The 24,957-nt window shown below is 43.0% G+C and overlaps 2 protein-coding genes across 9 annotated transcripts in view; one reads left to right on the top strand and one right to left on the bottom strand.

Annotated features, from left to right (window-relative positions):
- Nucleotides 1-446, bottom strand: part of DCUN1D3 (defective in cullin neddylation 1 domain containing 3) — a 41,079-nt gene extending 40,633 nt beyond the window's left edge. The window contains exon 1 of the mRNA XM_084767392.1: nucleotides 309-446. The gene's annotated coding sequence lies outside the window, so the exon portion shown is untranslated. The remainder of the gene's footprint in view (nucleotides 1-308) is intronic.
- On the top strand, nucleotides 37-21,528 carry LYRM1 (LYR motif containing 1). Of its 8 annotated transcripts, XM_084767412.1 has the most exons (5): nucleotides 94-126; nucleotides 1,083-1,349; nucleotides 13,709-13,899; nucleotides 18,267-18,359; nucleotides 20,391-21,528. In XM_084767412.1, the coding sequence occupies exons 3-5, from the start codon at nucleotides 13,741-13,743 to the stop codon at nucleotides 20,505-20,507; spliced, it is 369 nt and encodes a 122-aa protein (XP_084623538.1). In that variant the 5' UTR covers nucleotides 94-126; nucleotides 1,083-1,349; nucleotides 13,709-13,740; the 3' UTR covers nucleotides 20,508-21,528. The 8 variants fall into 8 exon arrangements, with proteins under 8 accessions (XP_084623535.1, XP_084623539.1, XP_084623538.1 ...); XM_084767409.1 differs by lacking the exon at nucleotides 1,083-1,349 and having other exon boundaries at nucleotides 37-126; XM_084767413.1 differs by lacking the exon at nucleotides 1,083-1,349 and having other exon boundaries at nucleotides 45-126; nucleotides 13,741-13,899.
- The last annotated feature ends 3,429 nt before the right edge of the window (nucleotides 21,529-24,957 follow it).

The following is a 24,957-nucleotide window of genomic DNA, read 5'->3' as shown; positions in this document are numbered from 1 at the left end:
GCATCATCACTTCCGGTAACCCCGCCGGCCGCTGGCTTTAGGAGGGAGAGAATAGGAGAGGGGCGGAGACGGGAACGATAAGGGTGACGTCATGACGCACGCGAGGACGTCCGAAGCCGTCTCCAAGTAAGGGCAAGGAGGGGAGAGGCGGAGGGTGGGCTAGGCCATTTTCTTACTGGAAATGGGGGAAGGGGATAACGAAGGGGTGAAAGGGAAAGCAAGAAGAAAGGGAGATTAGCTCAGTTCTTGAGTGAGGCGGGGAGTGGGCTAGAGCTAGAAGTTTGAGGAGGTTTGAGACGACCTCTGACCTGGGCCTCATGCTCCCAGAGCGGTCCGCTCGGTGGTTTGGCCCAGCCTGGTCTACGGGACCTGCTGGATGGAGCCTGGTGTGGCCCGAAGCTCGGTAGAGCTCCTGGCACCGTCTCCTCCCAGCTGGCTGCTGTGGGTGGGGGAAGGCAGGACTGACACAGTGAGTGTAAGGATGGAGATGCCGGCTCCAGTCGCGGGGGGGCTGGGGAAAGGAGTTGGCTTCCTTGGGGCAGGGATGAGGTGCCGGTGTGGGGGTTGCTAGGAGACGCGCCTGTGTGACCCCAGCCTCGTGGAGGCGGCTTGGTGTCATCGCTGTTGGCCTAGGGAGACCTGCCTAAGGGAAGTGGCACGTGGGCGAGGTCTGGCATGGGACCCTTCAGACTTTTCGAGCGTAAATGGAAAGCGGCAGGGGCAGTTCTAGGAGGCCTGCCTTTAGAAGGGCCTTCCAAAGGAACCCGGATGTAGGAATGAGACTTCAGGTGACAGTGAAAGCTGGCTTCATTACCAAGATGAGCAAAAAAAAAAAAAGACCCCCTAGCTGAACTTTTCATTAATAAGCAAATGAATGCAGAAGGAAAAGAGAACGAGAGAAGGAAGGAACTGTCTCGGTGGAGAAAAGTGCCAAAGGGATAACGTTTTAAACAAAAGCCAGAAGAGACTGAAAGCTTTCTTGGAGTTGCAGAAAAAGCAAGAGTTTGGCCTCTGTATTACTTTCTGAAGTGTAGTGAGTGGCCAGACCTTATTTACCTTTTTTTTTTTTTTAATGCTGCCAGATAGAGAAGATAAAGTACTATTGCTAAGGCCATGGAAGAATTGACAGTAGTGTTGAAGACATATGCAAATTAGGAGAATTGGTTCATAATGTATTTAGCAGCTTGAGCATGCTGGACTGACTGCTGAATGGGATATGAAATGTGTGGGAGACGGTGGAACCAAAGATGCCTCCCTTGAGAAAACAGTTTGGGAAGGAGTATCCTAAGCTTTCTTGAACGTATGTCAAAAGTCATTTTACAGCCCAAATGAAGATGTCGAGAAATGAGGTAGGCAAGTTGGAAGAAAAGTAATGGATGGAGATGGTAATAAATGTAGGGTTTATTCCTAGACCTTGGAATAGGTAGAAGATGAGGAAAGTGTCCGAATACCTTAGATCTCCTCACATTAAGAGACCAACCAGAGCTGGGCGTGGTGGCGCACGCCTTTAATCCCAGCACTCGGGAGGCAAAGGCAGGCGGATCGCTGTGAGTTCGAGGCCAGCCTGGTCTACAAAGCGAGTCCAGGACAGCCAAGGCTACACAGAGAAACCCTGTCTTGAAAAACCAAAAAACAAAACAAAACAAAACAAAAAAAAAAAAAATAGGATCCACCTTCACAATCAGAGTCACCCCTAGAAGTCTGGCTCAGATCACTTCCTGCTGTCTCCGCTGTCAGTGCTGTTGGGCTTGTACCTGAACAATCTCTACATTGCCTGATTTCTTGATAAATGTTGGTTTACATGTTTCTTCTTTGTGTCTTACTGGCTCCTAATACAGAGAATTGCCCCTTGGGGTCCAATGCTTTTTGTTTATCAGGATAGGAACACCTTATGCCAGCCAAGCAATTCTTTTTTTGTTTGTTTAGTTTTTGGTTTTTTTTTTCTTTATGTAGCCCTGGTTGTTGACCAGGCTAGCCTCAAAACTCAAGAGATCCACCTGCCTCTGCCTCCAGAGTGCTGGGATTAAAAGCATGCCACCACCACACCCAGCTCAGCCTTGGAATTCTTACAAAGGGAGTTTTGTCCCAGATGCTATCATCTTTATAGTGAATCTCAATGGAACGGATATCAGAAAGCCTGGGTTTCTTTCATTCTTGGATCCGCCACTAAACAGTGGCCTTGGAAAAGGTCCTATTCTTCAAGCTGATAGGGTTGGCCTAGATTAAAAGTTGCAAGCTGGCAAGACAGATAATGCCTGCAAGTATATTGTTTAGCCCGCAACATGATTTAAATTCTTCTCCTAAAAATCTGCTTGCCAGCTTTTAAAAATTGAACATCAGAATCCAGATTTTTGGCTTTATTTGGAACATCGGACAGTCTGACAATACCAGTCTGAGGTTCCCAGAATTCCTACCCAGCTGAAGTTGAGTTGTTTTTTGCCCTTTGAGTATGGCTTATGCCCCAAAGCCTAAGATGCCAGAAACACCTCTCCTCACTCCTACTCCAAACTGACATTTGATTTTTAATTGACCTGAGAACTTGCTGTCCATATGTAGCTACTAGTCATACATGACTAAGTTTAAATAACAGTTCCTTAGACACACATTCCAGATGCTCAGTAGCTGCTTGTGGCTCCACTCTGTTGTGTAAAACAGACAGAGGAGATCTTCCATAAACAGTTCTTTTGTTCGGTGTCAAATTGAAGCCCTGAAAGACTTTTTTGTTTGTTTGTTTTGATTTTTATTGTCCAAGACAGGGTTTCTCTGTGTAACCTTGCCTGTCCTAGAATTTGCTGTGTAGATGCTGGCCTTGAACTGGGAAGGCTAGGATTAAAGGTGTGGTGGGATACCACGCCCACTAACTTGCAATTTCCTAATCTAGTTTCTTAGAAGAATGTCACAAAGCAGGAATTTTGTATTTGGGCGCTATGACTTCCCTACTTGAGGGTTGAAGATCCTGGCTGGAGAGTGGCGAGTCCCTAGCATTGCCTTGTTCCCAGCTCCTCCCATATATCTCTCATGCAGCTGACTTCAGGTAACTGGTTTTGAACACTTCTGGCTAACCCTTGCCTTTGTTTCTTAAAATATGCTGGCACGTGGGTATAATTCTAGCAGTCAGGATGCTGAGGCAAGAGAATCCTCACAATTTTGAGGGCAGGCCTGTATACCAATGAGTTCCAGGCCAGTCAGGACTCTAGAATAAAACCTTGTCTCAATAAACAACACTCTGGTGAGGATTAGTACACCCATGTGTTTTTAACTGAGGGACTGTCCATTGATTTCCACTTAGAATTTCTGTCTTGAATACATTGACTAGTTGATTGATATTCCTCTTGCACTGTTGGATCAGTCTCATGTACATTTACTACTGATATGTGCCCCCTTTGCTGTCATGATACACTGATGGCCGCCAACATAAAATTAATTTCAGCTTTTCAATGATGTGAAAATGACACATTCTCTAGAAATTGTACTTTGAATTTTAATCCTTTGTTGACCTGGAAATAGTCCAAATGTTGGTTAGGAGATGCCAGGCCCACTCCCAGGCAGCCATTAGGTGGAAAAACCAACACTTGGTTAGTGTAGTTGCATATACCTTTAATCCCAGAGGTAGGATGATTTCTTTGAGTACTCTTCAAAGTTTCAGGACAGCCAAAGCCACATAGTGAGACCCTGTCTCAAATAAATAAATGTACTGTGGTGATAGGTTGTGATGTTGGATGGATTAGCTGTGCTAAATGCATTTTCCATGTAAGGTGTTTTTGGTTTAGGAGATATCACTAGCACTATCTGCAGGACAAGGAGCATCCGTGTAGGATGCAGGTTTGCCTCCTATTGCTCTGCTTTGGGTAATTACTTTAAAAATCTTTCTGGTGCTGGTATTCTGGATTTCCCCCTTGTTCCTTGTTCTGATGACTTCTCAGGTTTAAGCATCTAACCTAATTTCATTTTCCCTTTGATAAAAGTGTCATCTACCTCTTTCCCTAGGTTAATCTCTGATACACCATATTCTTGGGGTTTTTTTTTTTTGCATAAAAAATACTGTTTCAGAATCACTGTGGTACGAAGCACACTGAATGAGCATATCCTGAGAATTGCACAACTGTATGGTATTACTTCCCTCTTCAGATTCTAATAACCAAAGCTAAATCTAGGACAGGAAATAGTCCATTGTGTCTGTGGTGTGTATGTAGAAGGAAGCTAGGGACCAGGGACCTGTGGGGCACAGACTTACTTGAAGATTGTTCAGTTGGTGTGACAATAAAATCATTCAGTGTCCCAGCCAGTGTCCAACAAAAAGAAAGGACTGTAATAGCTCTAGGAGAAAAGAGCAGCACTGATAAAGAGCTAGAATAAGATAAAGGAAGAGACAGAGGAAAGAAAGCCTAGTTGTACCTTCAGTGTTGGCACCTATGTTATATTTCCAGTAAGAAGCAGGCATTGTGGTCTGAAGATAAGCACTGTCTCCAGCAGGGTTATTTACTCATACTGAAGAACAATAGCCCTTTACTGTATGGGGATTATTAATGATCAGAGGGAAATAGCTTTAGGAAAATCCATTACTGCCACAAAGCAACAAACTCACCAACAGGCTACACACTTTTCCATTCTCTGCAGACAAAGCTTACCATGATAAAAGGCCTCACTACTCTCATTTCCTTCTATTCAGGTAACTCGTTCTTTTACTTTCTAGTGCTAAGTATTTTAATGGAATAGCTCATGAATAAACCTTACAATTCTGAGAAATGTTCTGTGATGATCTATTACATTTTAAGAGCCCGAGGCACAAGTAAAGCTTGGTAGTACAAACCTATCATCCCAGCTGCTCTTGAGGATAAAAAGTTCAAGGCCCTTCTTTGGTTAGAGAGCAAGTTCAAAGCTACTTTAAGCAAATTGGTGAGACTCTATCTCAAAATAAAAAGTAAAAGGACAACTGGGGGGTATAGTTCAGTGTTGAAATGTGTGCCTTATTTAACAATCCCTCCTGCTGCTGAAGAAGAAACTCTTTTTCACTCTAAGACCCTAAGGTGCCAGGCGTGGTGGTGCACGCCTTTAATCTCAGCACTTGGGAAGCAGAGGCAGGTGGATCGTTGGTGAGTTCGAGGCCAGCCTGGTCTACAAAGCAAGTCTAAGACAGCGAAGGCTACATAGAGAAACCCTATCTCAAAAAAACAAAAAGACTCTAAGGCACAGGCTGAGCCCCATGAGCATGATTATTTGGGCATTATCCAAAGCATCTCAGGGCTGGGAATGTTAGTGCACACCTTTGATCCCAGCTCTTGGAAGGCAGGCAGAGGTAGGGGGATCTCTGAGTTTGAGACTAGCCTGGTCTACATAGTCAAGTTCCTGTCTCAAGCAAAAAAGAAACCAGGAAAAAAGAAAAGAAAAGAAAAGAAAACAGAATTTCAGTCCCCCAAATGACAAGTGCTTTACATTATAGTTTCTGGTTGGTTTTATTTTTTATTTTTTTTTTATTTTTGGTTTTTTGAGACAGGGTTTCTCTGTGTAACTTTGGCTGTCCTGGACTCACTTGGTAGACCAGGCTGTCCTTGAACTCACAGAGATCCACCTGCCTCTGCCTCCCAAGTGCTGGGATTAAAGGCGTGCACCACCACCACCCAGCTTCTGGGTTGGGTTTATAATTACAATGTACCTTAGTCTCTGAAATGATTAATTTTCAAGAGAAAAAAAAACCAACAGTTTTCTATTTCATTGATTCTAAGCTTCCCAGAAATAGGTCCTTTCAGGCTAGTGAACAAACCATGACTGGCCTTAAAAGAAGTGAGGGTTGGACCATTAGTGTGAAACTTAAAGAGCTCTCTTTTGAACCATAAGCTCCCCAAAATGAGCTTAGAGTTGTTTTCAGTGTCCTGAAATCCTTTGTTAAAAGTCACTTTTTAGCTGGGTGGTGGTGGCACACTCCTTTAATACTATCGCTTGGGAGGCAGAGACAGGCAGATCTGAGTTCAAGGCCAGCCTGGTCTAAAAAATAAGTGCCAGGACTACACAGAGAAACCCTGTCTCAAAATACAAAAACAAAAAAATCACTTATTAGTATGTGCCTGGGGAGCGGGGGAGGTGGATGCATGCTATAACACATGTGTGGACTTTGGAAGACAACATTGGGGAGTCAGTTCTCTTCTTTTATCTTGACCTGGGTTGTCAGGCTTGCACAGCAAGTGCTTTCACCTGCTGATCCATCTTAGTGGACCAAGCTCTTGGACATTAATTGGAATGTCTGCTCCAAATGCTATGGTGTATATATCAGGATAAGAATGCACATTACTGATGACCATTCTGTGTGTATAAATGTATTCATCTAGCAAGTGTTTCTCATGCCCCAGGTGTGTATCCTGCCTAGAAGTATAAGGAGTGAGACTCCATCTGGTCCTCTCGCCTTTACTGCCTCTCCCAATAAATTCACAAGCAATGAAAGAAGAAAGGTCCAGTTAGAAAATTAGCCAGCAAGATAGATCAGTATATAAGGGCTCCTGTGGCCAACCTTGACAACCTGAGTTCCACACCTGGAACACATGGTAGGAAAGAACTCCCACAAGTTGTCCTCTGGCTCCAGTTGCACACACTGGCATGCATGTGTCCCCACACTTGTATCCATACATACTAAATAAATAAATAAAATGTAATAAACAACATTTAAGAGTCAAAAGAGTACACTGTCATAGATGGGTCAGGTAGAGAGATGTGAGGGATGCTCCTAGGACAGCCTTGGTCCCTGCATTAGACAGGTGCACTCACAGGAGGCTGAGGGATAGCACAGAAAGCAACAAGTAGACAAAAAAGGATATTTTGGTTGTATCATTTGGGGGTTTTACAAAACAAGGAGTGCCATATCTAAACACATAGAGCACCAGCCCTGAATCTGGGTTAATTTCACAGCCTTCCCCATCCCCACCCCAAATCATGGAGTACTTACTTACAAAGGAAATTTTGGCTCTAGTGAGCTGTGATGAGAAGAAAAATGAAATCCTAGGGTCAGGGCTTACTTAACAGGAATGGAATGGATTTTCCCCCTTTCCCTTTTCTGTCCTTCCTGTTTGTGCTGTAGACGTTTTATTCGGGAGAAAGCAAAGTGTAGTCCAGCAGATGGAATTTTGACATTCTTGAGACCAGAGTTATGTGTCTATAAACATCATCTGTGGAAAGGGATTTGTCCTTTAAATTCCTAAATGGTACTGGAAAGATGGCTCAGGGGTTAAAAAGCAGATATTGCTCTTGTAGGGGGCCTAGGTTTGGCTCCGAGCACCCACATGGTAACTCACAACTGTCCATAACTGCATTTCCAGGAAGCCAATTCCTCTTCAGCCTCCTCCAGCTCCTGCACTCACAATGTGCATATATATGCACTCAGGTACACACACACATACACGTTTTGTTGTGGTGGTTTTGTTTGTTTGTTTCCCAAGACAGGATTTCTCTGTGTAACAGCCCTGGCTATCCTGGAACCCCTTTGTAGACCAAGCTGGCCTCAAACTCACAGAGATCCGCCTGCCTCTTTCTCCTGAGTGCCGGGATTAAAGTGCTGTGCTTTCCCACACCATCACTCGACAATATTTTTTTAAGCTCCTAAATATTCATACTGCAATGAGCTTTCCAAAGATGATAGGAATGTACTCCGGAGGTGAGAAAAACGGAGGGTTTTGTTTTGGTTTTGTTTTTTTCAAGACAGGGTTTCTCTGTGTAGCCTTGGCTATACTAGACTCACTTTGTAGACCAGGCTGGCCTCGAACTCAGAGATCTGCCTGCCTCTGTCTCCTGATTGCTGGGATTAAAAAAAAGTGTGCGCCACCACACACAACTTTGTTGTTGTTGTTGTTGTTGTTTGTTTTTAAACAGAGGTTGATAAGGCTCCAAGTGCTAGCAATCTGTCTGCTAGCCTCCTGTAAAACTAAATTGGGACATACCACAGCCTAGGTATGCTTGACATGCTGGAGCCTCCCCAGATCCTTCATTGTACTGAAATCCTTTACAGCAAATGGCAGGGTGAGTGCATGTTTTCAGGGGTTTTGTTTTATGTTTATGTTTCTTGATCGATCACTGCCCATTACGAGTCCCCATTAGTGACTCCAGAATTTAAACAGGAAAGCTGTGGTCAGACAAAGAAATAATCACTCAGCTTTTGAGGCTGTTCATCTTGACTTTTTGTCAGGTGACATTGGGCAAGTCTCACATTTCATCCTCTATAAGAGTGATGGAATCATAAGTAGTTATGATACAGTTTGATTCTAGCACATTTTAAAGGATGTAAACCAGACCGTGCTGCTCCCACTTGCCTCACATATGCTAGTGTCTTCCTTTTGTTTCTGAATGCAAACTTCTCCCCAGGCCTACTCTCCCATCAGTGCTGGATTGTGCTGACCTGTGGCCTCCCTGATAGGTCCTCATTTGCATTGACACTTAACTTTGCTCCTGGCTTGCTCCAGAGTTTAGCTCCTGCTGCCCCTTCTAGTACCACCCTTTCCTTAACTTTCCATTATTAGTCCCGATGACATTCAGAGTGCCAGTCAAATACTTACTAACAACCTGGGCTCTGGCTCCAGATTGTAGGGTTTGAATACTGGCTCTGCCTATTTCTAGCTATGTGACTTTGGATACACTACTTAATCTCTCTTTTCATCAGATTCCTCTGTAAAATGTGAATAGGAATAGTGCCTGCCTACAGAATTGCTGCACTGTTTGCAGAGTTAAATGTAAAGTGCTTTGCAGAGTGTGAAGTTCATGGCAAATGCAAAGCAAATGTAGCTATTGTTATTACAGGACAAAGTTCCTGCTCTCCAGGAGTGAGGCAGAAAAAACAGAGGACAAAATAACTGCAAAGAGCAATATGTGGCTTGAGCTAGGCCCTGGGGAGAGAGTACTCTAGGAAGTTTTGGTAGTGTACAGGTTTGAGGAGAGATGACTAGTAGAAAAGAGACATTTTGTATGAATGGGTCAGCCTATGTACCTTTGGCTGACCTTGTACTCACTTTGTAGCCCAGGCTGGCCCCAGATTTGTGTCAGTCCTCCTACTTCAACTTTCTGAATGTCGGGATTATAGGTGTGAACATCATGCCCTGCTTAGAAATTTTCTGAGTGTACTTATTCATAGCCAAACCTACATCACACAAAAATCTATATCATGAGGTTGATGGGTCATTCCAGTGTACATTAAAGCAACGACAACTAATAAATGTGAATTATGTATCTAAAATCACCTCCACCATCAAAATTTGAGGTATCTATATTAGGGACCTCTCAACTAAAGACCAGAGGCCAAAGCACACTAGCAGCAAAATGTGCCAGACCTCTATAAAATACGCATTCAATAATACATTTCATTTTAGCACCCTGCTATGTACAGCTTTAAAAGGAAGCCACCTTCCAGTCACAATTCCTTCCAGTCATACTGTATTTTCTCTCTTCATCCTGGGATTTAGAAGTTAACGATATGAAAAGGAACAAATATTACAAGTAGTGTCAATCCAGAGTAAATGTCATAGAACTTTGAAGAAATTCGTTCAGAGTAGACTGCATGACCATTTTAAGGTTCTGACTTACAAACAGTGACTATTCCTATAGTTGCCTAAGGGGAACTCCCAGCAGACCTCACTGCTCTATCAGATCAACCCTTGACCAGCTGTAAATGAGGATAAAGGCTTCCTGTATTGCATTAATCCCAAGAAGAATGTTGGTTTGAAGCCATTAAATCCTTGAGTAAGAAAATCTTCAGGAAATGGCAACTTTAGTAAATGAGTTGCTTTCTAAGACCAAAGAGAAAAGCCCAAGAAGAAAAGAAAAGAAAAAAAATTATGAGGGAATAACTCAGTTTGTGAATCCCAAGCTTTTTTCTGTAGCATGTGATATTTTCAGGAAACATTTGTTGAATTCCTAGTATATAACCTTTCTAGGTACTGAGAACTGAGCATTAAATAAGACAGATGTAGTAACTGTTCCCATAAAGATTAGAGTCTATTGGAGGAAGATAGACATTAACAAGTCAGAACTTGAGAGATGGGTCCTATAGAGAACAGTTATCAAGATTCATTTGATTCGTAACCCAATGTGTGTGGTTAAGAGGAGACTAGGGAATGTGAAGGGTTTTCTGAGCTGTGCATATTTTCAAGAGGAGATGGTCAAGAAAAAAAAAAAGATGAGGCCGGGTGTTGTTGCACACCTTTAGTCTCAGGGTTGGGCGTTGTGGCACACCTTTAATCTCCACACTTAGGAAGCAGAGTAGGTGGATCTCTGTGAACCTGATGCCAGCTGGGTCTACCTAGGGCCTTTTTTTCTTGGTATTTTCTCTCGAGAGCTGTATAATAAAACCTTGTCTTCAAAAAATAAAAATAAAAATCAGTGAAGAAGGAACAATAAAGGTATGTACCCCAAAGTTAAAAAAAATCATAATTTCCCCCAAAGAGCTGAAAGAAACCCAGTAAAAAAAAAAAAGCCACAAAAGATACATCTTTTTCTCTCATCTTGACTTTTCTTCCAGACTTGCTCACGTATTCTGTGAGCAGCTTTTTGACTTTTCTCTCTGGCAGTCTTTGTAACTTGTGCTTTCTAGGTCACCTAATGTTAGAGAATCACCACCTATCTTCCTTTCTGGATTAGTTTTCAAAACACACACTAATTATTTTCAAAATAGTCTTACTACATGTTGATTGTTAACACTCATTACTTTGAGTAAGCTAATTGCAGGTCTCTGTGTCATGTTATGGCTTAGGATCAGCGTTCTTAGAGTAGAAAAAGAAACCAGTTAAAGTCAGGCTTTGAGGGATTTGCTGGGATTTTAATATGTTTGACCTTCGCTTTCCCCTGCCAGTGCCTGAAAGTCAAGGAAGTTTCATCTGGTAATGACAGGGATGTGAAGCAATCCTTAGTTGATACTAATGCCCCTCACAGGAACTGACTCACATATTCTCGATGAAACCGTGGAGTTATAGGAAGAGCCAGAAACTCAGAAACCTGTTTTCTTACCAGGAAAAATGTCATCATCTCGTCTGGGTTCTTACCCAGGATGTTCTCACTTGGTTTTTATGAATGCCTTTTAAGCATTGTTCCTGTGAAGCATCTTGGGTGGTGGTGGTGTGTAACTTTGATCCTTTAAGCTATTGGATGGGGGAAGTGGTGCTTTCAAGCTTTTCATCAAACGGTTTACTCCTTATTGCTCAAGAAAGGTTACTAGGGGCAGGGGTAAGTAAGAGGGACAACCATCTTCAAAGAAGAAATTCTCTATAAGGTGGGTTCCTTGAAGGTATTTGGGACTTCTCTATCTATTGTATATAGATAGATATACCCCTCCTCTCATCATGCTTAGCAGCTGGGAGTCTCATAAGCTAAGGACCATACTAAAGCATTCCAGTCATAGGTGAGGAGTTGGAAATGGATTGTGTCCCTAAGCCACAGCCTTTAGGCCTTCTTACCAATCCTGATCAGCCTGTTTGTGAGGGGGGAAAAAACCAACTCAGGACTCATGGACATGTCCAAGTGCCTGGCTCTTCTGCTTACTCATCAGATCTGTCTTCCCAGCCTGCCCTCTTGTCGAAGGCAGCATAGTAGTCATTGTTCTAAATCTGACTAAGAACTCCAAGGGTTCATTCCTCCCCCTCCCCCCACCTCCCCTCCTGGTATTTTCCTTCTAGTTCTACCATAGAAATATAAAGAAAGAGGCTGAAGGTTTGCATAAGTTATAAAATGTCCATCGACAGAACAAACCAAGTGCATTGGAATCTCGTGGTAGAGTGGGGTGACCTGCAGCAATGATGTCGGAACTAGAGCTCAATGTGATGATGTAAATGGGCCTTGCAAATTCAATGGACAAAATACAACTTACAGAATCTATATGAAGTTCTAAGCTTTTAAAACTCAGAGTCTAATAAATGGAAAGGATTCATGATGATGGTAAACAGCAGGCAGACTGGGCTGACATCAACAAAAGAAGAAGAGGTGCTGTGGTGGTGGGACACACCTTTAGTTTTAGCACCCTGGAAGCAGAGGGAGGCAATTCTTTGTTATTTCAAGGCCAGCCTGGTCTACATAGAGAATTCCAAGCTAGCCAAAGCTAAATAATGAGGTGCTGTTAAAAAAAAAAAAAAAAAAGATTGCTTTAGAAGAAGTCCAACAGCGCAGTCTAGTGCTTCCATTATTCTTTCTTTAAAGCTTATTGTATGTAGTTATCATGCTATTCTCTGTCTTTTTGTGTCTGAAATGCTACATAAGTTCTCACTTGTCCAGGCCCGCTGACCCTACTTCCTAGAAAAAGCCAGAGGGGTGAGAAGCTCTTCCATCATGAGAAAGATCTTCAGTTGTACCATTCTTATTGGTCAAGATGGCAGTTTTGAGAAATGTTTTCTAAACTAAGAAATTAAAACTTTATAGCCTCTGGATAAAGCTGAGCCTTGAGACTGATTCTTTTGACTTATATGATAACCACAGTTTCAAAAATGATAACTGTCACTTTAAGATTTCATGTTATAAAATTATGAAATGCCACTGCTTTTACAGATGTTTCCTGAGCTAGCTGGAACTCATGATCTTCCTACTTCAGCCTTCTGAGTGCTGTGATTACAGGCCTGGGCTACAGTGCCTCTTACCTAGTCCTGTGTCTCTAGGCCTTCACTTCAGGTTATTCCCTGCTGGTCAGCACTATGTAACAAGTACTGTCTTCACTTGGTCGGTTGGGAGTTCAAAGCCAATCTGATTTACATAAGACTCCCTCCTCTAAAAACAAGCAAAGCAAGTTCTAAGCCCACACAGTAAGACCCTGTCTCAACAAAACAAGCTAAAAAATGCCCTCTAGGCACTCAGGTTAGGCATGTAAATTTACCGGAACAAAATTGAAATAATAATTTCTGAGGCATTCTGGTCAGTCTGGTTTTAAATAATAATAAAATGGATTTGGTCTTGCCATGTTTGTACAAGTGGGCTCACAGCAAACAGCAAACTGCCAGATAAGGTCTGTAATCCTAGGATTCAGGATGCTGAGACAGGATGGATCCCGAGTTTGAAGCCAGTCTGGGCTAATATGGCTTTCCAGGCTAGATGGGACTAGCTTGTAAGATTCTGGCTCAAAAGTCAAGAAGATAATAAATAGCTGGGCAGTGGTGGAGCCTTTAACCCCAGCACTTGGGAGGCAAAGGCAGGCACATGTCTGTGAGTTCGAGGCCAGGCCTGACCTACAGAGTAAATTCCAGGAAGGCCAAGGCTACACAGAGACACCTTGTCTTGAAAAAACTAAAGAAACAAACAAACAAAAATCAAGAAGATGGGCTGCGTTGAGGTGGCATGTGCCTTTATTCCCCACCGCTTAGGAGGCAGAGGCAGGTGGATCTCTGTGAGTTCAAGGCCAGCATGGGGTACACGGCTAGCTCTGACATAGCCAAGGCTACACAAAAGAACCCTGTCTTGAAAACCAAAAACACAACAACAACAAAAATCAAGAAGATAGGAGGAGGCCTTTAATCTCAGTACTGGGGGTGGGGGTGGGGGGCAGAGGCAGGTGGATTGCTGAGTTCAAGGCCAACCAGGGAAACCCTGTTGGGGGTGCGGGGGAGATGGGAGGAGAGCAAAAGAGCTATCTCATTGCTGTTTCTACTGTGCCATTCTGGTAATGCTAGACAGAGATCTGTAAACCAGGAGCACTTATTTCTAGACTATTTCAAAACCTGTGCATCTGCCTGGCTGCCTACTGTCAAACTGCGTTTTTATATAGACTTTCCTCCTTCTACTCTGGTGGGTCTGAAGATGACAACAGCAACACGACAAGAAGTCCTCAGCCTCTACCGAAGCATTTTCAGGCTTGCGAGGAAATGGCAGGCGGCATCAGGGCAGATGGAAGACACCATCAAAGAAAAACAGTACATACTAAATGAAGCCAGAACACTGTTCCAGAAAAACAAAAATGTAAGTAGGCCCCATCTGGAAATGGCAAGGAACAGGGAATCTTCTTATGGTGTTTGCTCATTTCTTTCCTACCTTAACTGAAGAAGACCCTTCCAACTCCTAGAGCCAGGAAGTACCCAGCATGCAGCTTGGCTAGGCTTGCCAGTTTAGCTAATACTAGAAAGTCAAGCCCAGCCCGAGTTTCCCTCTTGGATCAACCAGGTCTCAGCCCAGCCATTAAAAGGTTCAGCATCCTCAGAAGACCCCCTGAGCCAGGTGACAGAAGTCATACCAATGAGAGCAGGTCCTCACATACTGATGACCGGTCACTCCCAGAGGCAGTATGAAGTGAAATACTTTTTCTCAATTCATAAAGCAATCAAAGCCTTATGATTATAAACCCATTTTATAATGCAGAAAAGACACAGGGCTCCTCCCATAACTTAGCTACAAATTCTTTGGCCAACAGAGTGGTACTGCAGAAAACAGGGCTTCTACTAGCTAGCTTAACAAAACTGAAAACCCTGGCACCAGGCAGTCAGTTTCAATTCATCCTGACAAACCACCCAGCACTGGCTGGCTTTCCCTTGGGAAAACTGCCTAGCATTAAGGATGGAAGGTGACTGGCAGTACCTGGCTCCTCTTTGCCTGGTTCTCTTGGTGTCTTCCTAGTTTCATTACTCTCTCCCCTGTATTCTGTGTCCTTCTGGCTGTTCTGTCTACACCACCTTCCACTATTGGCATGCCCGCTGAAGGGCTGCCTCTGTGCTGAGGCCACTTTTTAACACCTAGACTTGGTTGTTTTCTTTTTAGTTTGGGTGTTTGTTGTTGTTGTTGTTTAGGTTTTGGGGGTTTTTTTTTGTTGTTGTTGTTTTTGGTTGATTGGTTGATTTTGTTTTGTTGGTTTTGTTTTGTTTGGTTTGGTTTGCTTTGGATTTTGGTTTTTTGAGACAGGGTTTCTCAGTGTTGCCTTGATTGTCCTGGATTTGCTTTGTAGACCAGGCTGGCTTCGAACTCACAGCGATCCACTTGCCTCTGCCTCCTGAGTGCTGGGATTAAAAAGGTGTGCGCCACCACGCCCAGCTAATTTTGTTGGTTTTTTGAAATGGGATCTATTTATCCCTAGCTATCCTGGAACTCTGTGTAGACCAGGCTGGCCTCCAACTCACATAGATCCCTTGCCTCTGCCTTCTGAGTGCACCACCACACCAGGCCCAGCCTTTGTTTCTGACCACCTACCTGAAAGACCTCACTTCCTCCTAGCTGTCTATCAACCCTGATCCCCAGCTGCGCCGCCCCCACCCCCCTATTCTTGTAGTTCCTGTCGCCTGCTCTTTGTTCTTAGTTCTTATTAAAGTATTCCATCATGTGCCAAACAGCAGACTCCACATTTGGGATATATTTTTAAAAACAAACAAAATAAGGTCTCTTGCAGATATTTCAGTTAGACGAATTAAATCAAAATTAAAAACCAAAGAATTAAAATCAATTAGAGTTAAAATCAAGACAAAAGTCACCAAAGAAACCCTCATAATCTGAAGTTTCTTCTCTTCTAGGAATCCCAGAAACCTCTGTGCTTTACTATTTTGTTTTAAACACATTTTTATTAAATACTTTAAAAAAAAATGCTGGGGCTTTCTGTAGCCATGGTTGTCCTGTGACTCAGAGAGCCACCAGCCCGTTTTAAGTGATTGGATCAAAGGTGTGTGCCACCACACCCAGCCTTTAAAATTTTCATACTTGTACACAATATTTACCCCTAAACTTTTCCCAGATTCACCTTATCTACTTCAACTTCATATCGTTTTTTAAATAAGTAAACCACAAAGTCCAATTTGTGCTCCTCATGTACTCAGGGGTGTGGAGCTGTCCACCTATGCATGTTTGACCTACCTAAGGCCATACCCATAAGGAGAACTGACTCACATCCCCCAGCAGCTGTCAATAGCTCCACAGCGAGGGGTGGGGCCTTCTGAGTGCCTCTCCCTCCTATGCTGGAATGTTGACTGTCTTGATCTGGTGTGGGTCTTATACAGGCAAACACAGCTGCAGTGAATTCATGAATGCAGCAGGCCTGTCATATCCAGAAGATACTCTTTAAACTCAGAACCCTCTTGCCTCTGCCTCTGAGTGCTGAGATTAGAGGCATGTGCTACCCATCTGGCTTCCTCTGGGCCTTTTTGGTGTCTTCCTGTATAAGAGTTGTTCTGCTTAGGTGATCTCTTTGGTAGCTGAAGGCAGAGCTATGACCCACAGGTCTGGCCTGGTGCTGATGCCATGACGTAGACCTAGTAAACCTGTGCAGACGAACCTGTCTGAGAACTACTCAAGACTAGGTTTTCATTTATTTCAGAATCATTCCTGAGCCTCGACCTGGATTTGCCAAGGATGAGACAGAGGGTGGTGTGTGCATGTCACAAATCATGCAGCAGCCTGTGAGGACTCTAGTCTGAGCTTGTTTGGATACTAGCTGGAGTTCTAGAAGCCCCAGCTCCCTTAGCAACATCTTTGTCAGGGGCTTTTTCTCCCCCGACCTCAATTCCCCGTGTAGAAATTAACAGCTTATTTTAACCTGGTTTGATAACCCAAAGGTATCTTGTTAATGGCTCTGAGTCCCAGAAAGCCTGTGGCAACATGAGACTCTTGTCCCAATATGGACAGCATCGAGGCCTCAGAGGTCAGGGAGTTGAGCCTTCGCCCTAAGGGACTCTGCACAGTTCTCTGTGCTGCTGTTCCTGGAACTCCAAGAAGCACTAGGGAATAAAAACTCCCTTGCAATTTCCAAGCCACATGGGGCCAGACTTCACATTGAGTGTCATCTGAGGCTGGTGCAATTCTGGCACTACTTTGAAGCACTTTCATAAGTGCACAGAAGATCCATGTACTGATTTTTTTTTTTTTTTACATCCTCTGAATGAAAGTTTTTCCCCTTCCTGATTTGGCTTTCTGGGTTTTCCGTTTTGTGGCTGTTTTTTTGTTTTTCCCAGAATAAACATTTCACTCATTTCTTGAAAATGCATTATCACACTGGACTGATTTTTAGATTTCAAAACTCCTTTTATGCTTACTAATGAGCAAGACAATTTGTAGTTTAAAATATGAAGTAAAGCCAGGCGTGGTGGCATATGCCTGTAATCCCAGCACTTAGGGAGGCAGAGGCAGGATCTCTGTGAGTTCAAGGACAGCCTGGTCTACAAAGTGAGTCCAGGACAGCCAAGCCTACACAGAGAAACCCTGTCTGGGGGGGGGGGGCAGGGAGAGAAGAGGTGGAGAGGTGAATCGTTCTAAAGTATCATATTCTTGCTTCAAGCTCAGTTCCTTTAAAGCAGTGGGTCTCGACCCCTTTGGGGGGGCATCAAATGACCCTTTCACAGGGGTTGCCTAAGACCATAGGAAAACAGTTATTTATATTATGATTCATAACAACAGCAAAATTAGCTATGAAGTAGCAAGGAAAATAAATTTATGGTTGGGGGTCACCACAACATGAGGAACTGTATTAAAGGGTCAGGTCACAACATTAGGAACATTGAGAACCACTGGTCAGTGTTAGAGGATGTGAAGTAGCTCTCTCATTTGCCATTGGTGGGGATGTAAGTTTGTAAATTGTTGATGGGGACATAAATTTATGTGAACTCTAGAAGGTAACTTGAGAATATTGTGAGAAGCATATGTGAATCTATATAGTCTGTCTTAGCTTTCTCACTCTAAAATTTCATCTTAGACACATTGGCATGCGAGAAAAAAATGTATAAAGATCTGTAGCAGAATTGTTCATAATGACAAAGGCTTAAAATAACCAAAATGCTCATCAGTAGCAAAGTGGTTAATTCTAATAAAGCCTTACGTTGAAGTTGTGGTCGTTTTTACGAAGAGTGGCCCCCGATGTCTGAATATCAAAAGAGCTTCAATTACATTAATTAAAAAGCAAAAGTTATATAGATATGTGTATTAAGAAAAAGCTCGGGCCAATGAGATGGCTCACTGGGTAGAGGTATTTAGCTCACAAGCCTGACAAACTGAGTTCAACCCCTAGAGCCCACAGGGGAACAGGAGAAAACCAACTCCACAGAGCTGTCTTCTGATTGCATCCATTCATGCACACACCATGGCATGAGGTCCATGGCATCTGCATACTTCCCTTGCTATACACACAAAATAAATAAAATGAGAAATGTCTTTAAAAGGCTTACCCCCTGTATTTGGGTTTGTATAGTCATAGGCTAACTTTGGAGGGATACATAAAAAACAAACTGGAAGATAAGAGGCAGGGAGACTTATTTACCAATATTACATTTCCTGGCTAGTGAACTGAAAAGTTTGTCTGTATTATATTTTATATACTATTAGGAAGATATTAAATGCCTCCTTTATTTCCCCTTAAATAGCTCACAGACCCAGACCTAGTTAAACAATGTATAGACGAATGCACAGCCAGGATTGAGATTGGACTGCATTACCAGATTCCTTATCCAAGGCCGGTAAGTATGGCTCCAGTAAACCTATGCTGGGCACTTGTGTGGTTTCTAAGAATGTATACCATTAGGACTAATTTTTGCTGAGGAGCCAAGAGCCATTGTAGGAAGCATGTTGGAAGTAAGTTGTCATTGCATGCCACCGACCCATCACCATAATGAACATCTGGTTTCTTCTTGTGCATCTTCCCACAAGGTGAAAGGGGAAGCCAGCTCACGTTTATGAAACTTTTCTTTGGGCCTTCACCCATTTTTATTGAAATGCTTTTAGTTTCTTAAGTATAAAAGGCAAGCTTCTTAAATACTAAAAAAGTGCATTTCAAGTATTAAAAGATTACAGGAAGTACAGAGTGAAAATTGTCAAACATCTTCGGCCTATGGAAGAGACCACTGTAGTCTTTAGTCTTAAAATGACCAGTTTTCAACTTTATTTAAAAAAAAAACAGCGATTTTGATACTTTATCAGTTCAACTTAATTATCTGGTAATATTAATTTTACACACATGTGCACACATGCTCTTTCATACATGGAATTCTGGGTATATTGTTTTTAATTACCTACTTGTTTTATTCCATCTCTTCTGAGCATCTTTGTATACAGCTCTACCTCAATCCTAAAGGTTTGCATTGTCTGCTCTGGTAAGAATGTGCCATCCTTGAACAAGTCAGGGTCCCTCAGGGAAATAGAAGCAGTAAGGAGGAAGATTGAAAAATATAGAGGGGGGCCGGGCGTGGTGGCGCATGCCTTTAATCCCAGCACTCGGGAGGCAGAGGCAGGCGGATCTCTGTGAGTTCGAGACCAGCCTGGTCTACAAAGTGAGTCCGGGACAGCCAAGGCTACACAGAGAAACCCTGTCTCAAAAAAAAAAAAAAAAGAAAAATAGAGGGATGGATGGATGGATGGGTGGATGGATGGGTGGATGAAGATAGACAGATCACACAGTTATGGGGCACAAAGACCTAGGAGTAAGTCCATGGCATAATTCAGTCTGAGCTCAAAGACTTAAGAATCAAGGGAATGGTGATAGCAATCTAGGGTAGAGGCAGAGAAGATGAGACATCTCAGCTCAAATAAGGCTAGCAAGGAGCAAAAGAAGCTGGGTGATGGTGGCACATGCCTTTAATCCCAGCACTTGGGAGGAAGAAGCAGGCAGATCTCTGTGAGTTCAAGACCAGCCTGGTCTACAAAATGAGTCCAAGACAGCCAGGGCTTTCTCACATAGAGAAACCCTGTCTCAAAAACAAAACAAAACAAAAAAAGAAGCAAAAGTAGTGAACTCATCTTTTGCCTTTTTTCCTTACCAAGCTCTACTAGGTTGCAGGATGCCCTCCACACTGGGCTCTTATCTGGAAATACCCACATATAACCCAAAGATGATTCTTTTTTTTTTTTTTTAAGATTTATTTATTTATTATTATGTATATGGTGCTCTGCCTGCATGTACATCTGCAGACCAGAGGAGGGCATCAGATCACATTATAGTTGGTTGTGAGCCACCATGTGGTTGCTGGGAATTGAACTCATGACCTCTGGAGGAGCAGACAGTGATCTTAACCACTGAGCCATCTCTCCAGCCCCCAAAGATGATTCTTAATGGGAGTCAGTCAGATACTCATAACATTAGCCATCACAACCATAGTGTAAGCATCTTGCTACCCCAGGAAGCGTCTGACTTGACACCAGTGCCTTTTTATGTAAGAAACTTTCTCTTCTTTCCTTGGATGCCCATTTTGCTGAGCGGATCTCTCGCTCTTTTCCTCTGTCCAGGCACAGTGGCATAGTGGGTACCAGCTCTAAGCCAGAGTCTGGCTACAGATCCACTTCCACCACTTAATGTGTAACCTTGAACAAGTCAGTATTTAATTTCTCTGAATTTCTATTTTTTATCTATGAAAATGAAAATTCCTTAGGAGGTTATCATAAAGACAGATCAGTAAATGCAGAAATATAAACATTAATGAGTCTGTGGTAGATTTTGTACTTAGTAAATATAAGCTGCAATAACAGTTATGATTCATGTCATTGTTCTCACTCAGATTCATCTACCTCCAATGGGTCTCACCCCACTACGAGGCCGGAAACTTCAAACCCAGGAAAAACTGAGAAAACTTTCCAAACCAGTGTATCTGAAGTCTCATGATGAAGTTTCCTAACAGAAGACAGTTTTCTTTGGAGAATGGTGAGCCAACTCAGTTCTGAATGTAAACCAGGCAATATTGATTAGAAGCAAAAACACTTCTTTCAAACCTACTAAATTGGTCCTCACCCATGACATGTGGCTGCAAGCATCCTAGGGTTTTTCAGGGTCTTGCTGCTGCTTGAACTGATGACATTGACCATAGAGACCGTGGACTTAAATCTTCACCAAAGTCATCCTTGGGAGCAATCTAAGGTCCATGGAGAAAGGCTGAAGGCCGTTCCTGGGACTGCCATTCAGCACACATCGACTGATGCAACGGGATTAGCTAGTTGTTGCAAGTTCACATGCCTCCAAAACTATGCTACTCCCAAAATACTTTCTAGAGATTTTTCCACAAGTTCTTTTCATTTGCTTAAAAGTGGTTTCTGTATAGGGTGTGTGTGTGTGTGTGTGTGTGTGTGTGTGTGTGTGTGTGTGTAGTCTCCTGACTCTTGTAATTTCCAGATATTCACCCTTATAAAGGACAACTTTGGGTTGATCATACTTTTGTTCAGTTTTTTTGTGGGGGGGGGCGGTTGGGGTGAGGAAGGTTGTTTGCTGGCCTTTATGTAGACCAGACCAGGCTTGAACTTGTGCTGATCTCCTGCTTCGTGTCTCAAGTTCTGGAATTACTGACATGAGTCACCAAACCTAGCTGCCCATATGGTCTTTTCAATGGAAATATGGTATGACACCCTCCTTCTCCCTGTGATAAATGGAGGTACATGTCTTAATTAAATGTATATTTGATCTTATTTTAAAGCCTGTGATTACTTAAGATGCACTTAAGATCTAAACAGCTTCCTTGATACCTATACTTCATTCACTTTATTCTGTTTTAACCTAATTTAAAAGCATAAGCTCCAAGCTGGCTTCCAAGTTATATATGTACAGAAATGGGACAAAGAGAGCATGTGTGGAATCAGGTGTGAGTTCACAGCAAGCTGTTTGCACATCAGCAGAGAATGGGCCTCACTAATAAAGATAAATTCCTACTTATTTGGGTCTCTTTGTGTTCTTTTCCAAAATGGGCTTGTGAACCTCAAACAGGGCTATGCCTCATGTGAGGGGCAGCATCCTTCTCATGGTCAGGGAAAGTGCTTCAGGGATTGGCAGTAGTACAATAAAGTTTTATTCTCTGTCAATCAGTGAAGTAATAAATAGTATATGAATATTCAATACAAATGGAGTAGTAGGCCTTTGTAAGGAGAGAAGTGTCAATGTGTTAGCAGGTCTATTGGCTATTCTGTGAGGACATGTCCCAGGCTAGCTCAAACTGGGAGAAAGGAATCTGCTGTCTTTGTTCCTTTTCTTCCAGCAAGTTGTGGTGTAAAAACATTCCCCTGATGTATCTCCCATCCAGATGGAAGCAGCTCAGTTCCATGTGGTAATCAGTTCTAAAGCAAGTGAGACCCAACTTGCCCATCTCTGTAGTAGGAATTTTGATTTCTTTAAAAATACAGAAATGTTATATGAATATGTTTTTGTTCAATCCCAGGTGTGGGATATGGGGCTGGTTCAGAGTGCCCACAGCAGCTGACTATAATTTCTCTCATGCTCTGGCAGGCCAGCGGAAGATAGTTTATGTTTGGAATTCTGGGGACTCTTTAGAGGGTATATAAATGCCAGAGCCCCAAAAGAGGGGTTGGCTGCTGCTTCCCTTGCTGCTGCTCCTGATGGTGGTTGGATGCTGCTGGTTGCTGTTTGTTAAGTAGAAGAAACTGGACTTGCCCCAAGGAAGCTCGACTCCCCTGATCAGTAGGAAGTGGCATAACAATATCTATGCCCCCTTCCCTCTCTAGCCTTTTTCTCCTGCCTAGCATTGGGGAATTGGAAGGGTAGAGAAGGGTGGTAGGGAAACAAAAAAACCAATAAAGCAGCCAGAAGTCCAGTTACACATCTCTATCATAGCCCCTTTCTAAAGTGTCTCAAGGAGACAAAGTGGTTTTTACTATGTTCAATTTTGCCTTCTACTGACCATTGGAACTAACCTTCCCACCAGCCTGTTTTCACAGCGGAAGACCGTTTTTGTTGCTATGCCAATCTTTGAGAATCTTCTACATGTCAGGACATTTTAATGCAGATTGTCATTGTCTAGCTTCTTTTGCAAAGAGGTATGTTTTTACAAAAAACATCAATTCACTGTCAAACCATATAACATGTTCTGATGGGTGGATGGATGCAATTTGAGATGGGTTCACTTTGTAGCCCAGGCTGGCCTTGACTGAACTCCAGGTTCTCCTGCCTGTCTTGAATACTAGGATTTCAGGTGTGCACTACCAACACCCAACTTATGTGTCTTACTATTAATATTTCCCCACTTTCTCTCCAAGTATCACTAACAAGAACTTAACATAACTGCTCAACAGCTAAAAAAATTTTTCAAGGTCAAGGACTAGCTTGGTGATCCGGTCTGATGGCCATTTATGACATCAGCTTGACCCAAGCATCTGGGTACCTGTGAGTTGTTTTTCTTAAATCATTTGAAGTAGGAAGATACATCTTTAGTCTGGGTCACACCTTCTGGGTATAGCCTGTATAAGGGACATGGAAGAAGGAAGCTTCTGCTCTTTGCCTGCCTGCCCTCACTCTTGATGTCGTTGGCATTGGATCCTACTTCAAGATCCCGGCATATACTGACCAACTGAGACATCCAGTCTCGTGGACTGAACAAATTACTGGATTCTGAGAGACAGCCATTGTTGAACTGGCTAGCCTGCAGCCTATAAGCCACTCTAATAACCCACTGTATACATACATATATTGAGAAAGAGATTCGTTCTTTCAGTGCTGTTCCTCTAGAGAATCCAGACTAACACACCAGCTTTGCCTGATGTCATCTGCTAAGCTATTTATAAACAGAGCTTGCTGCTGTTTATTGAGCTGAGCTCTAGCCATCTTTCCCCAGGACTCCAGCCTCTAACTCTCCGTGATTTCTGAAGAACATGTTCCCTTTTTCAGGAGGAAACAACATTACCACATTGACCCCTACTGAAAGTGACCTCAAATTTAGGGCACTCTTTGTTTTCAAAGTAGAGGAAATATTTTACATTTCAAAAATGTGATACAAAAACATTCTGTCCCTCGACCCTTGAGGAATGAAGCAGTCCTTGCTCCTCTCAGCTTTTCAGTGTTGAATGAAGTTGGAGTTAAATAACCATAATTAAAACTCATTTGTTCTCGAGCCAGTTATGGTGGCGCACACTTTTAATCCCAGCACTTGTGAGGCAGAGGCAGGCAGATTGCTGTGAGTTCAAGGCCAGCCTGGTCTACAAAGCGAGTCCAAGACAGCCAAGGCTACACAGAGAACCCCTGTCTCAAAAAAACAAAAAATTAAAAATTAAAAATTCATTTGTTCTCTTAGCTCCTTCAAACCAGCCCTTCTACAGCCTGCAATATGGCTGACCTACCATCCCAAGAGGTATAGGGTTTGGATCCTGACCATCTTTCCATCTCATATGACTGATTGTCTTATTTGGAATGATACAGCCATCCTAGCTATCAGTAAATTCTGATTTATCTACATATTAGAAAACAAGTTGTTTCTTTCTTGAAAAAAAATCTCTAGTGACCTACTTTGAGTAGGAATGTACTTCCTATTACAACGCACATTCTCTTTCTGGGCATTTGGATAGCTTGCTCATCTCAGAATTTGTTTGACACCATGAAGACATTGTAACTAAGGTTTTCTGGAATGCCTTTATTTCGTGCCAAGGCTTGCCACATTCGGGGAATGTCACAGGTCCTGAATCAAGGCATTTGTTGTTAAGAGGCAGAAAATCCAGACCATACACATTAAGACTCTCAAACAATCCATTTATGCTCTACCTTGGACACCCCGAGTAAAGCCACTTAAAGCCTAAGAGCTACATGAGAGGATCAGGGAAGAAAACCTCAGGAGTTTGATGTGCTTATCTCTCTCTGGATGCTCTGGGGAGAAATAAGGGATGGCAATTCCTTGGGCACAATCCTGTGGCTGGAACTATAATCTCTTCCAAGAGTCTACATCAAAACAGCCAAGCCTTTGGCTAGGAGGCAGCTTATAGCAGTGACACACATGGATTCAAGTGCCAGAGAACTTCACCTGGCTGTGTAGTGTGAAGAGCCGCATGGTTCTTAGGCAGGTTCTTTCATCTCCCTGAGCCACCAGGTGTGGGGGATGGGGCTGGAGTAGGGGAGGCACAACAATCATTCCCAGCACCTTGGATTGAACAAGTTAACTTGGCTTGGGCACAAACCCTGCACACAACAGGAAGACAACAAATAGGCTCCTCTCATCTCACCAGAGACAGAGAAGTTAGCCCATTCATGCGACTGATAAGAGAAGCAGCTGCAGCTGGGCTGGGAATGTAGCTGAGCGGAGTGCTTGAGGCCATGGGCTCAGTCCTTGGCACTGAGCAGCAGCTGAAACTCCACCATTACTG

The sequence above is a fragment of the Acomys minous genome, assembly GCF_964271855.1.
Source record: "Acomys minous genome assembly, chromosome: 2".
NCBI classification, from domain to species: domain Eukaryota; kingdom Metazoa; phylum Chordata; class Mammalia; order Rodentia; family Muridae; genus Acomys; species Acomys minous.
This window is presented reverse-complemented; position numbering and strand designations above follow the sequence as displayed.